We start from the raw sequence: 15,376 nt of genomic DNA, 5'->3' as shown, positions 1-15,376 counted from the left end.
TGGATAGTAACTACATAGTAACAAGTAGCTGATCGGATGGCAACCCGTTAATAAAGTCGTCTTATTTTATTCATTTGTTTTTACCAGTTGTTTGATTCCTTATTAGTTAGATCTTAAATCAACAAACACATAGTTTTAATAGCCTTTTTAAAATGTAGCGCTGTACTAATTTGTTCAGAAACCTCAGAAAAAATGGATATCATCCTACATACAGTGAAAAAGTATCATAATGTTTATATTTTATCCATATCGCCCACCCTTACGCTGCACAGTGTTTCCTGTTCGTACTAAGGTCCTCCGTTCTCATTTACTTTGTTCTTATCTCTCTTGTTCTCCACAGTGGATCCCCCTCCAGCTCCCGGAGCCCCACACCCAACTCCAGCCAAGCGTTCCCCTCCCATTCCCCCAGCGAGATCCACACCGGTCACTACTAAACGCCACTCAGAGGACCTCTCGTCCATTCAGCCTGAGCTGCCTGCCAGAGGCCCCTCCCCTGCTCCGCCCACCTCCCAACCAGAAGACAGCAAAAACCCCGTCTCCGCCCCTGGAATGGTCTCTCCACCGCCCGTCCACATCCCTCCGTCTCCTCCACGCGCTCACCCGAACCCCCCCGTCCCCAGAGTGGACCCCCCAAGCCCCACCACAGAGCCGCCCTCCCAGCCTCCCGCCATCCCCCTGCACATCCTGATCCAGCGGGCACTGAACAGCCCCGGCCCGGTGGCACCGCCGCACCCGGACGGCTCTCACCGAGCTCACTCTCTGCTCTTCGAGATGCCACCGAGAGGTTCTGGTCGAGACGAGCGGACGCCGCTCGCTTCCGGTCACCATCGAACCCCTCAGACTGTGAGTTTGTCAGCCTTGTTCATTAATCATGATGTAAACAGAGACTCAGAGGGGTTTGGTGTGAAATGGTTCAGATGTCTTTACAGTGGTGGTGATAGGAACCAGGGGTCGCCATGACTACAACACAGATATAGACATTTTATTTACTATCCAGAACCACCAGTGAACCTACACGAGTCTTCTGAGTTTATATGGAATGTTGACGATGGAAAATAGTGGAAAATCTGAAATATTAAGTTTGTTTAATGCCTCATTTATTTAAAAATGTAGTCAGTGCTCTGTTGATATAGCACACAAAATTATGCAACACAAATCTTGCACAGAATGACCAGCACTGGACCGTCTTAACATTCTGACTTACTAATGCAACAAACTTTTGTCCACTTTATAGATGGTACATTTATAGGACTGCATATCGTTTCTATTTTAGTCTTTTATTAAAAATAGCGACACTTAACCATTATTACTTAAACATGGTGAACATTTTAATGTACTTTATTATTTAAAATTGCTTAAATTACATTTTTTTTCTTTTTAAAAATAATTTTTTCAAGAGTAGTAGTTGGAAAATTGTTGCCATATGGCAACAATGTGCAGTCGTGAAAAGTACCATAAAATCTAATTATTCTCTAAAAACATACTTTTATGTTATGATTCATAGTAAAATGTATAACCCAATATTTACACAGTTAAATGAGTATAATTCCAGTTGTTATTTGAAATGTTTGGTAACAATAACATTGTAATAAGATACATACGTTACATACACCTGTAATATGACACAGGCACATCATTGTCTTGATCAAAAATATTTATTTTCTTTTCAGTTCCGTTTAATCATTCAGTCTCATTCATTTCATTTAGTCATCATTAACATGTTTTAATTCACTAGAAATGCACACAGAAGTGAACCAACATATAATCTGTTTGGCGAAATCGCGATTCCTTCTGTTAAAAACACGATTTGCAGTGGCGCAATTTATAATCCAGATATGTTACATTTACAAAATGCCAAATTAAAAAATATACGTTTTTCTCTTTTAAATGTAATCAAAAGTTGTAAGAATAGTGGTGAACATAGCAGCCTAGTGCTGTGTAAGTCAGTCACAGTCTAATAGGTTGAATGCACACAGATCACTTCCATATGTGTGTATAGTTGCCAAAAGGCAACAAATTAATTTTACCATTTTACAAAAACATTGTCACATCTAAACTGGTTTTAATGATGAATATTAAGTTGCTCCGCATAATATTTCAATTTTTTTCTTGAAGGAATTTTTCCTAAATATTAAAAAATCAGTCAACTTTGTGAGCCCTCAGGTCACGACCTTCTCAGTGTCAAGTGTCCATGGAAAAAAAAAGGAGTGCAAACAGGATTTCCCAGTCATGTGATGTCATCAAATATTTGTCCTTTTAAAGTGAAAGACTCTTTTTCCACAGTAAAACAGTAACACGTTGATTTTATGTTACTGCCTTATGGTAAAATTGAGATAAATAAATTGTTGCCATATGGCAACACCGTGCAGTGGTGGTAAAAACTGCTGTAAACACATTTATTCAGCTTTTATTTCGCGCCTGGTTGCTGCGAGCGCTCAGCCCTGTGTGGGACCTGTTCTAGCTGCTGATCAGTCTGACGTCTCGTCATGTAAAGACGGAAGTTGGTCGTGTTGCTGCAGTGTTTTACTGTGTTTCTGCACAGCTTGCTTGACTCATGTCCAACTCCTGACTTCCTGGTGTTTGTAAAATTCCAGAATGTTCCCATGTCCTCTCCGGCAGTGGGTGGAGTTTTTCACTGTTTTCATTTGTTTGTTTTGAACCGAGATGTGTGCTGTTTGTGTCTTTGCTGCCACCTGTTGGCTTTATTTCGCACTGCACTGCACCATGGGTGAAGTTTCTTGTGATTGGACGGAAGTGTTTAGATAAATCAGAGATGACTGACTGTTAGAGCCAATCAGATCAGTGAGAACCAGTAACTGCTGTAAGAGAATCACAGAGAGTGGAATATGATGAAAATGCAACATGCAACAAATCTCTCCCTCTCTCTCTCTCTCTCTCTCTCTCTCTCTCTCTCTCTCTCTCTCTCTCTCTCTCTCTCTCTCTCTCAGGCCAGAGGATGATGACTTTGATATAGAGGAAGAGTTGGCGAAGCTGCAGCCGCCTCGGCCCCCTCGGCAGCCGGAGCTGGAGCCCCGGAGCAGGCGGGGTTTGGTGGAGAACCCCAGTGTGACGGTCATCCCCGAGACCGGAGGAGGTGGAGACAGCGAGGAGGACGAGGAGAGCGACTCGGACGGACCGATCCTCTACAGAGATGACGCTGACGACAGCGAGGAGGAGGACGTACCGATGTGTACGACACACTAACGCTAAATATCTTTCTCTGTACATAAAAACTCACTCCTTAGAAAACAGACCTGAGCCCTGATGTACATGAAGGATCCCCGATGGGTTCTCTAACCTGAAAAGAACAAATAAACATCAGCCCTGATCACTGTGACCCTGAAACGTCGCTGAGCTCTGATTTTAACGTGTCTGTCTGTCTTTAGCTGGTCTGGCGTCCCGTGTGAAGCGAAAGGACACACTGGCTCTGAAGCTGGAGAAGCAGCAGGAGAAGGAAGTGCAGCAGAACCAGGACAACACCACCTGGAAGAGCCGCGAGCAGTGGGAGGCTGTGCGCAGCAGGATCGGCAACACCCTCACACGGTACTCGCACTTTTCTGTATCTTACATCAGTGTTACACAAGCGTAGAACCCCAAACGCGGTGGTTAATGGTGTGGTGTTTTGTGCTGTGTCCTCTCAGGCGACTCAGTCAGAGGCCGACGCAGCAAGAGCTCGAGCAGAGGAACATTCTGCAAGGTCAGTCTCACCAGCACGCTCTGCTGCCAGCCTCACTGCTGTGTGTTAAAGAGCAGGATGAAGAAAGAGAAGCCAGCAGAGTTCCACAGCCACATGTTGCTGTTCAGAATGTTCTTGCTGCCCCCTGGTGGTCTATGTTAATAGTACCAACACCTGTGAGGTTTTCAGTGGAATGTATTACGCCTCAACATGTCTGTTTCCTGCAGGACCAATCTGAAGCATATCGCTGCTGTTGGGACAAAACCTTGTATCTCCATTTTTTTGTTGTTTTTCAGTTTTTGACATTGTTTAAAAATGCCTGTTGGCCTTTACATTGTGTGTAAATTCATGATGAATGGACCAGAAGAAACGGCCCAGAATTACTTGGAAAAAGTCTGGTTCCATTGACTTGCATTAAAAGTAAAGAAGTTTTTTTTTCCTTCTCCTGTAAAGTTACTATTTTAGAGATATGAGGTTTTCTTCCGACAACAGCGATATATGATTTATGGTTTGATTTATGCTTAATATCTTCAAAACAGTTGTGTTTTTTAAGGTAAAACTTCAGTCATGTGACTCAAAAATGTCTTCTTTTACGGTCGACTTAGTTTTAGGTATTCTAGTATCCAAAATACTTATTTTGGGTAGCGTGATGGTAAGAGTCCTAACTAAATCACACTTAAATGCCCAGTGTGTTCTGTCTATTAGGCAGCTATTAATAATTGGGTAATTATTTGGAGTAACACACAAGCTTCAGGGTTCGTCTGGTCAAGACAAGACAAAGTCATTACCTTAAACTTTCAAAGTGTCCTCAGTGGATTCCTAGAACCTCTTAGGTAATTAAGCTAGACTGCCTAGGTTCTAACCATCCCATTACTTAAAAATGTACTGGGTGAGTATCTAGAACCTGTTGTGCTTTCGAGTGCAGTTTAGTTAGACTCTCTTGTTTTCACCATCGTGTCACCCTTAAATAATTACCTAAAACCTTGGATATTGTTCCACACATAACCTAGGTCGTATCTAGAACTTGCTGGGCAGGCCAGTTTAGTTTAGCCTGACTGTCTTGGTTCTTGCCATCATGTTATCAGTAATAATTACCCAGTTCCGCAGAGATTGTTCCACACATATACCCAGTGAATACGTAGAACCTACTTGGCATTTCAGTGGAATTTAGTGAGGTTGTCTTGTACGTACTGTCATGTTACCAACAATGATCTTGGAGATTGTTCCACACATTGTTGGGCATTTCAGTGCAGTTTAGCTAGTCTGTCTTGTTCTTACCATGTTGCTCAAAATAATTACCTAGTATGTTGGAGTTGGTACCTCATACTTACCAGGTTCATACCTAGAACTTGGGGCACTCTAAAAGGAACCCCTGCTCTTCTAAAAGGAAAGGGGAAAGTGAAACAGAGCTTCTCCTTGTGTGGAGTCTGAATACAGAGTGCTGTTACGCGAGCGGTTCTACAGACGGAGCTCTGCAGAGTGAGTGAGCATGTTTCTTTCTGTTTCAGCCAAGAACGAGGCGGACCGGCGAGCAGAGCGGAGCGAGATCAAACGCAGGCTCACGAGAAAGGTTAGACCCTCACTCACTAGTTCTTGTCTCCACAGAACGTGAGTGTGAAGTTTGTTTCCGCGGTAACTGTGACATGTGTGACATGTATGTGATCATATTGCTACATTCTGCTGTATCGTGACAAGATAGCATTTGATTTAATGAACAAAGCTTCCTATAGTGGTCAGCTCTGCACCCAGGCCAGTTTATCTATACAGCACCTTCCATACACTGGGGTCATTTAAGGTGCTTCACAGATGATGAAGTACAAAGATGAGTCATATTAAAATTCAACAAGTGACACTAAACAAAGACGTATGGACATTAAAACATGATTAAAGCATCGATTTTAAAAGAGACAAAATTAATCATTAAATTAAAAACCAAATTAAAGATGAAATGAGGATAATAGAACAGCGACAGAGGAGAGAAGAGCAGTAGAGCTAACAGTGTTTAAACACACCTTAGCAACCACTTGAGAGATAACAGTAATGGCCTAGAAGCACCTTAGCAGCCACCTGAGATTCCATAGCAACAGCCGGGCAACACCTTAGCAACCACCTGGGATTCCATAGCGACTGGCCAGCAACACCTTAGCAACCACTTGAGAGATAACAGTAATGGCCTAGAAGCACCTTAGCAGCCACCTGGGATTCCATAGCAACGGCCTGGCAACACCTTAGCAACCACCTGAGAATCCATAGCAACGGCCTGGCAACACATTAGCAACCACCTGAGATTCCATAGCAACGGCCTGGCAACACCTTAGCAACCACCTGGGATTCCATAGCAACTGGCCAGCAACACCTTAGCAACCACCTAGCAACACATTAGCAACCACCTGGGATTCCATACCAATGGCCTAGCAACACCTTAGCAATGACATAGATAACACAGCAATTACCAGGCAACACCTTAACAATCACCTGGGATTTCATAGCAATGGCCAAGCAACATCTTAGCAACCACTTGAGAGATAACAGTAATGGCCCAGCAACACCTTAGCAGCCACCTGGGATTCCGTAGCAACGGCCTAGCAACACCTTAGCAACCATCTGTATTTTTATAGCAACGGCCAAGCAACATCTTAGCAAACATCTAGGACTACATAGCACCGGCCTAGCAACACCTTAGCAACCATGTAGGATTCCATAGCAACTGCCTAGCAACACCTTAGCAACCACTTGAAAGATAACAGTAATGGCCCAGCAACACCTTAGCAACCACCAGGGATTCCATAGCAGGTATTCCGACTGCGCCGGGCGGTAAAGCCGTAGGGGCTGATTTTAGCGCTTGCTCTAATATAAAGGTATCTTGAGGGACCTAAACAGAGCCAGCTACCTGTTCAGGGTTGCCAGATTGGGCAGGATCCCTGCTTTAGCATTTTAATGGAACTGGCTATGAAAATAATTATCAGTGATGTTTTTTATTACCTTGTAGTAGCTGTTCACAGCACACAGTAAACACTGTGAGTGTGTTTGTCCTGATGAGTGTGTGTCGTCCTGATGAGTGTGTTTCGTCCTGATTAGTGTGTTTCGTCCTGATGAGTGTGTGTGTCGTCCTGATGAGTGTGTGTCGTCCTGATGAGTGTGTTTCGTCCTGATGAGTGTGTGTGTTTCGTCCTGATGAGTGTGTTTCGTCCTGATTAGTGTGTTTCGTCCTGATGAGTGTGTGTCGTCCTGATGAGTGTGTGTGTTTCGTCCTGATGAGTGTGTCGTCCTGATGAGTGTGTCGTCCTGATGAGTGTGTGTGTTTCGTCCTGATGAGTGTTTCGTCCTGATGAGTGTGTGTCGTCCTGATGAGTGTGTGTGTCGTCCTGATGAGTGTGTGTCGTCCTGATGAGTGTGTGTGTCGTCCTGATGAGTGTGTGTGTGTCGTCCTGATGAGTGTGTGTGTGTCGTCCTGATGAGTGTGTGTCGTCCTGATGAGTGTGTGTGTGTCGTCCTGATGAGTGTGTGTGTCGTCCTGATGAGTGTGTGTGTGTCGTCCTGATGAGTGTGTGTCGTCCTGATGAGTGTGTTTGCTCCTGCAGTTGTCCCAGAGGCCCACAGTAGCTGAGCTCCAGGCCAGGAAGATCCTTCGCTTCCACGAGTACGTGGAGAGCACGCATGCCGAAGACTACGACCGCCGCGCAGACAAACCCTGGACCAAACTCACCCCTGCTGATAAGGTCAGCGTCGGCTCTCGAGTCTCGAAGAACGGGCACATCGGGCGTTTTTTATATGGGGTCGTGTTCACCTGCATGTGCGGGTTTGATACGTATTAGGAAGCCTAATTAGTGTAGCTCCAGCTAATTAAGGTCTTCAGGAACATCTGAATATTAAACATATGCAGCGAGATGAAGATTGGAAGCTCTGCTGGAGGGGCGGAGCTCCTGGAGCAGATGTGGGTAACCCTGTTTTCTCTGAAAATAAATATGTGGAGTATGAAAGTATGTCGCTCTGCAGCCGCACTCAGAGTGGCCCCAATCCTCAATTTACTTCCCGAATCTGATATTATTTTTGTTTGGTTGTTCATATTATTCATCAAGGAGTGCAGATTTGATGCTCTTTAATGACGTACGAACTGTTTTGCGTCTGATTCATTAAACTTTCGTATAACGTGGAATCGAGTGGAGATCTGAGGGCAGTCAGTATCTGTGCGTGAAATCAAGTGCGCTTACCAGCACCTCTTACACATATTTTTTATATGAAGCATGCTCTAATTCATGCAGATGTTTAGTCAGGAGCCAATAAAAAGACAGCATTTAGCACTGATCTAAGAGCAGGTATCGTCAGGTTATGGAACATCAGCTGATCCCAGATCAGTATTATTACTCTAAGGAGTTTGATAAATAAGAGCCAGTGTGTGTGTAAAATAAGTACATCCACTGTTGTGCTGCACACATTATTAGTTATTTTCTATTTTTAATCTTATTATTGGTATTACAGACAATTCTGATAATAATTTTTACACACTCCTACCAGGTGTGAGTTTGATGGCACAGATACGCCAAAGTAATGAAACTGGTAAATAACAAACCTGTGGGTGAAATTCGCGTGCGCCTATTTTATGATCAGCTTTTTTGAATAAGGGTCAGTGTGTTTTTAACGTGGTCTATATCTGCATGTGCTAAAGAACACCTGTCCACCCGACACGCTCATCCAACAAACACAGCTCTACACTTCCCCAAAATTAACACACTCCTTTCATGTTGAAATGAACTGTGTGAGCTGCTACTTTACACTCCAAGGGCAAACAGTGGGCTGTAACTGTGGAAGCTAATCAAACAGAGAAAGGAAGCTCAGATTCTTCTGTTGACCTTCAGCTAAAGACAGTAAAGAGGAGAAGAGAAAGATCAGACTGTTTCCTGCAGTGTGTGTTAATGTTGAGATCCTCCACTGATCTCACAGCTGTTTGTTCAGTCTTAGCTGCTCTTAAAGGAGTTCAGAAAAAACACGGCTCATCTCTTAGGCTACGTTTACACAGCAGGTAAAAGTGGCCCAAATCTGATTTTCTCACCAAATCAGATTTTTTGTTTGGCTGTTCACATTATCTTTTAAATGTGACCTGTAGGCGACATCAGTGTGAACAGATCAGCTCCTAAACCGACCCACACGCGCAAAAGAACAGAGCTTCACGCGGCTCATCCAGAGGTAAACAGTCATCACGGCCAGCGAACGCCAGTCGCTCCCGCAGCTTCAGCTTCATCAGCATCACAGGAGCCATTATGAAGTTCCAGTGGTTGACAGCTGGACTCATCACCCACAGTGTGTTTGAGTTTGCCGTGAAAAGGGCTCGTGATGCGGCCACGGTCACTTGTTTGGTTCGTGTCCTCGGATTCTTTAAACTCTTCTCTGATGCTGCAGCCTCGGGCTCCTCCGACCACGTTCAGCCGTTTCTTTCAAAACCTCTTTGAACGCGGAGGGTTTTGATGAGTCTCTAATTATGTTTTGTACAGAAAAATCAGTGAAAAATAAATGTTTGTGAGTCTCAGCAGCACAAAATTATGACGAATCTTGAGTTGCACTGATGTGAAAGTCCGATCTGGCTGTTCAGACTGAGTCGCATTGCCGCAGATCGGATACGTATCGGATTTCAGTACCACATATGAAAGCGTCTCAAATCAGAATTGAAAATGTCAGATTCAGTGTGTTTATCTGTTCACACTGACACACAGACACACATCTGTGTCACATCTGAAGAAAAAGATCAGATTTGGGCCACTTTAACCTGCTGTGTGAACGAAGCCTTATTCCAGACTTGTTAGATCAGCTGAGACGTGTCTGATATCTGCCGTGTGCTTCTCTACACTCTTAAAGCTGACGTGTTAAAAACAACACATTCTGTCTCCGACTAGACACATCAGTGTGTTCAACTGGAGACTCTTAAGACAAAATTTGTTTAAATATTTCTGTACCCAGTTATGGAAAACACATCCTGGGTTACTGTTAGTACAGAATGTGTTAAATCAGAGAACGATCTGACACAGAAAGTGTTAAAATGGGTAACGTGAGTTATTTAACACATCACTGAACGCTACACATAGAGCGTAGTGTTCAGCAGGAGCTGCTAGGCTAACGTTGTTAACAAACACTGGACTCGTCTCTAAATACAGGCCCAGAAACGTCTCTCGGCCCATTTAGAACACATCCAGATCTTCACTTGCGTCACACAGACACATTGATGTGATTTAAAACACAGTATGACCTATATATTAATCTATAATAACAAAAATAAACCAGCCGTACTACCAGAACCACTTTAACCTCAGCACAGTATGTGGTACACAGTTAAAAAGATGGCTCTTCAAGGGTTCTTTAGTAAAGACAATGGTTCTATTCAGAACTATAACCATTTCCTGCTTATGTGTTTTTTGTATGGTGAAATGGTTCTTCAGATGGATGGAGAATATGTTGCATATGGTTCTACAGAGCACCAAAAAGAGTGTTTCTGTTGTTACAAGCTAGGCATCGTAGCAATAGCACAACCTTTTGGTACTATATAGAACTATATACAACATCAATCTGAAGAACCATTTCACCGTGCAAAGAACCATTTAAGCATGAAATGCTCTAAATAGAACTATTGGGTCTCATTCATCAACCATTCTTAAGAAATTTCTTTTTAAAACCCACAAAGATTCTGACATATTTTAACCAATATTTTCTTACGTGGGAACAATGTAGGCGTCAGTAACTACGTAGCTGCACTGGTGGCGGGATTTCAATCATGGATGCAGGAGAGATGGAGGAGCATCATCTCCCCTCCAAACTCTTCAGAACTCTCTTCATAATCATGACTCTTTTGCGTCTCATGACGCATTTCAAACCAGCTCCAAAAAGTGGTTTGGATCCGATCTGCAAAAATCAGATTTTGTGAGGTTTTCCTTGCTGTCTAGATTATCAGAAATAAGTCTGGTTACAGTCTGGATATGACAGAAATCAGATTTGGGCTGGCAGTCTGAACAAGGCCGAGGTCTGGTGTTTGTTAGCAGCATTAGCGTAGCATCTCCCATTGTAGGCTAAAGTAGAAGCACGTCAGACGTCTTGGCAGATCCACTGCATCTGGAGTAGGTGATGAATCGTTAATTAGATTTTCTGCCAATCCTTTCCTTTAACAGCAGTGACTGTGTTTGTGTTCGGTGTGCGAGTCGGCCGGTCTGCATGCTGAGCTCACGTTCTCTCTCTTTTCTGCAGGCCGCCATCAGAAAGGAGCTGAATGAGTTTAAGAGTTCGGAGATGGAGGTCCACGAGGAAAGCAAGATATACACCAGGTTTGCCACACCTGGCCATGTTATCTAGTCCTTTAGAACGTTGGAAATGTAAACATAAATGCTAACACAGAACGTCACCTCTGTCCCTCAGGTTTCATCGGCCTTAGCTGACACCCCTGAGGAGAAGAGCTTCACCTGGAGAGTGAGCGTACAACGCTGTGGAACTTCAGGCCGGGGACCAGCGACCACACTGCTGACCGGCCTGGAACCCTACTGGACCAGAGACACGCTCTAACTGCACAGGAACATGCCGAGAAACATACACAAGCTGTTCAGGGTGCAGTTGTGTCAGCTAACTCTTTTTATTATTACTATTTGAGGATTGGTGTGGAGTGCCAACCCACCAGGAACAAGGCTTCCAGTGGTTTCTGCTAAAGGAATAGCTCAACCAAAGATGCTAACGTGGCTAACGGTGAATAGAAGCTGGTATGCTAGTTGGAGGCTGTATGTTTTGTTTCCTGTTAGCTACATTAACATTTTTGTAATGCACTGTTCCTTTAAGTGGTGAGTTGGCGCTCGGACTCAACAGCTTCAGAGAAAGAGCTGCACTGAACTTTGGGATTCAGACTTCACGGCGCATTTAGCGTCTTATCCCGCTGAGCTGGATGCAACACCTAAACGGCCTTGTTTCATTTTTAGATTATGCAAAAACGTCTTTTTGATATCAGGAATATACATATTTGTTGAAAAAGTGATTGCTTTTATGATGATGGTGATGACACTGTGACCTTCATACTGAGAACAAAAATGTGACGGTGGCATCAGAGCGTGATTGTGTTTGTGTGAATGTGAAAGAGCGAGAGAGTCAATCTGTTCACCTCTGCCTTAATAACAGACTCTGAGAGCGAAAGTTGGAGACCATTTATTTCATTTCCTGTCAAAACAGCAATTAACAACGTTAACAACAACAAGTTATTGATTTTTCTCATGTTTAACAGAAGCAGCTAACTCTACTCTCAGCTGTGTGAGTCAGTGAGTCACTCTCTCCCTCTATTCCAGCTTCCATTCTTTTCAGGAGACTCACTTTCAGCTCCTCAAAGAATCTGCAGACACACCTCCAAAGTTCAGTCTTAGAAGCTGGTTGATCATTTTCTGAAGTAATCAAACACATTCAGTGGTGTTGAGGTCTGGACTCTGGGGTGGTCAGTCCATCGTTCAGCTTCTTTGTTTGATGTGTCCGTCTCCTTTTCTCAGTGAGTTTCTTCTTGACAGCTACACATCCTTTCAGACCCACAGCGCTGAGTCGTCTTCTCACAGTGGAAGGATGGACAGAAACGTCTAATCTCCTCAGGAATATCTCCTGGAAAATGAATAGCTTGTTTATTTGACTGGAAGTTAAAGAAATGAGGGGTCTCTGACTTTTTCACAGTTTCTTCAGTTCTTCAGAACGTCTGTCTTTCGCTGACTGTAGTAGAGGAAGGTTCAGAAGGCTGGAGGAGCTGACGCAGGTCTGTGTAGTTGTACAGTAATATTCTTCACCACCGAAGCGCGTAATGGAACCCGCGTCCATATCAAACTCAGGATTTCTCTGTGGTACGACTCAAAGGTACCGTTCTGTCTCAATGTGCATTAAACTGTTATTCCCTTTATTCCATATACACTGCAAATAATGCTGTCTTGGCAACTGGAACCATCTTAAAAGGGAATTACACCAGTTTTTCAGAGGGACAGCGGTTTGGTGTGAAATGGTTCAGATGTCTTTACAGTGGTGGTGATAGGAACCAGGGGTCGCCATGACTACAACACAAATATAGACATTTTATTTACTATCCAGAACCACCAGTGAACCTACACGAGTCTTCTGAGTTTATATGGAATGTTGATGATGGAAATTAGTGGAAAATCTGAAATAATCAGTTTTCTTTGGGGACTATTTTGCCTCACAGCACCCTGCATGTATCCCTCCACCATGAATGGAGTTTAAGTTCTCTAAACTATCATAAAACAGTGTCTCAGTCATCAGGCAGTGAATTCATAACCATTTCATGTAGTAACTTTCTGTGAGGGAGCTTTTAGAGGGTGGACGTCTGGTTCCTATCACCACCACTGTGAACAGTTCTGACTGTAGAACAGAGCATTTCACACCAAACCACTCTGACTGACTCTGATTACAGCTTAACCAGTTAATTATGCAGGAAAAGCCTTTTTTAAATGTACACAGTGTATCTAATATTTCTCATTATGAGTTCACTCTACGCTGCTGCAGAACTTTGGAATCGAGTGTTCACAAGGTACTTATTTTAATTTTTTAATGATTTTTATTTAATATTGAAAGTTTTATGAAAGATCAGGAACGTATTAAATGATAAATAACACTGTCATTATTTATTTGTAGTAATTTCTGGAACAGTTTTGTGTTTTGATCAATTCTAGATGTTAAATTTGTAGAAGTTAGAAATTTGTTGATGTTCTCCAGGTTTCTCCTAGAGCCTGTAGATTATGTGTAAGTTCTTCAAACCTTTAAATACATTCTAGGAAGAACCTACACCTAATGTAAAGGTTCTATGAAGAGCCCTTCATGCCATGTGTTCAAGGTTCTTCAAACCTGAAAGTGGCTTCTTTGCATGAGTTCGTCGCATTAAACCATAAAAGAAGCATCTTTCAGTAGACGGTCCTTCTAGAGAACCATTTCTTTTTGCAAGTGAGTGTGAGAGTGAAGAACCTTTTAAAATTTGAAGTACCCCCGCATAATGTGAAGGCTTCAGAAGAACGCTTACATTCTGTGGCGGTTCTTTCTAGAGGCTTTACATTGTGTGGAAATTCTTTAAAACTTTAAAAACTTCTAGGAAGAAAAAGTTCTAGGAAAAACCTCCACATAATGTAAAGGTTCTACGAAGAGCCCGTTATGACATGTGAAGGTTCTTCAAAACTTTATAAGGTTCTTCACACTGACAAATTTCTTTTCAAAAGTGGTTGTTTAGGGAATCAGAGTGGTTCCTGTATGGCATCGCTTGGAGAACCCTCAGTGGCCCCTTTTTCACAGAGCGTCTTATTGGAAATCAGAAGGAGGCGTAAGCGACTGTCTCCTGTTTCAGAAACTCGGCTCTTGAGAAACAACTGACAGAACCGTCTTCATTTCATAAAAGAGATGAAATATAAGAGAACCTACCTGCCAGCAGAACAAGATCATTAGATTAGATTAAATCATTAAAAACAAGTAAAAATGTGTAGAAATGAGTTGAAGTGTGTTATTAAACGTCATAATGAGAAACATTAGATACATTAATCACATTTAAGATGGTTTAACTTGCCAACATGGTTCTGCAGTGAAGGTGTTCCAGCACGGTTGTTCTCCTGGATCTGTAGCTTAAATGTGCTACACTAAAGAAGATAAAGGGAATGGTTCTATTTAGAACCACGATTTCTGTGTAGAACCATTTGTGTGCTTAAATGGTTCTTTGCATGCTGAAATGGTTCTATTTATACTCTTAAAAAAGATGGTTCCTCAAGATTATTTTTTCATGGTGAAAGGGTTCTTCAGATTGAAGAAGAGTGTGTTGTATATGGTTCTATATAGCAGGGTTCTTCTGTTGTTATGAGCTTGACATAATAACCGTAGCAGAACCATTTTTGGTGCTATTCAGAACCATTTTCAAAAAGGTTCTTCATAGAACAATTTCTCCATCAATCTGAAGAACCATTTCACCATGAAAAAAAACCTTGAGGAACCATTTTTTAAAGAGTATAAATGGAACCATTTCATGCTGATGGAGAATGTTGTATATGGTTCTATATAGAACCTATTTAAAATAAGGTTCTATATAGATTATTAAATTTAGATAAATAGTTTTATAGATATATATATATTTTTTTGCTATTGTTTACAATGTCAAGCTTGTAACAATAGCAGAACCCGGTGCTAGATCACATTCTCCATCATTCTGCAGAACCGTTGTACAATGCAAAGCACAGTTTAAGTATATTTAAATAGAACCAACCCCTTTAGTAAAGAACCCTCAAAGAACCCTCTTTTCTAAGAGTGCACTTCACTCTGACATGAGCTGTTAATATGGAGGTGGCTGACAAACAGAACCCTTTAGAACCTAAAATGGTAAAGTTGTAAAGTGATGCACACCTGTTGTTTTTTAGTTTGGTGCATTTTAATTTTCGAACTGACTGTTCTATGACACACTGTCCGGAGGCCCTCAGGGTTCTCCACTGTATGATAACACTGTAGATTGTTCTAACTGTATATCGTGTCTTCCTGATGTTCCAGATATATTTTAACTGTAATTATAGTATTACACAAACTGTTTTTAAGCACGTGTACCAGTATACTGTGTAAGTAGTATGAACGGTACTGAAAGATCCTGATTTGTTCTGCTGATGTAAAGTTATTTTTTTATGTAAAAAGGAAAAATCGATCACAAATGAACTTCATGATTTGATTAAAGCT

The 15,376-nt window shown here is 42.3% G+C and overlaps 1 protein-coding gene across 1 annotated transcript in view; it reads left to right on the top strand.

Annotated features, from left to right (window-relative positions):
- The window catches only part of phactr4a (phosphatase and actin regulator 4a), a 49,108-nt gene extending 37,053 nt beyond the window's left edge, over positions 1–12,055 (top strand). The window contains 9 exon segments of the mRNA XM_036562609.1: positions 341–776; positions 778–843; positions 2,949–3,190; positions 3,387–3,543; positions 3,642–3,697; positions 5,185–5,246; positions 7,258–7,395; positions 10,904–10,980; positions 11,072–12,055. Coding sequence (XP_036418502.1) covers positions 341–776; positions 778–843; positions 2,949–3,190; positions 3,387–3,543; positions 3,642–3,697; positions 5,185–5,246; positions 7,258–7,395; positions 10,904–10,980; positions 11,072–11,087 — 1,250 coding nt within the window. The 3' untranslated portion in view covers positions 11,088–12,055.
- Positions 12,056–15,376: the final 3,321 nt, after the last annotated feature.

The sequence above is a fragment of the Colossoma macropomum genome, unplaced genomic scaffold (assembly GCF_904425465.1).
Source record: "Colossoma macropomum unplaced genomic scaffold, Colossoma_macropomum, whole genome shotgun sequence".
Lineage (NCBI taxonomy): Eukaryota > Metazoa > Chordata > Actinopteri > Characiformes > Serrasalmidae > Colossoma > Colossoma macropomum.
Note: the sequence above shows the minus strand (reverse complement) of the source record. Positions and strands in the feature narration are given on the sequence as shown.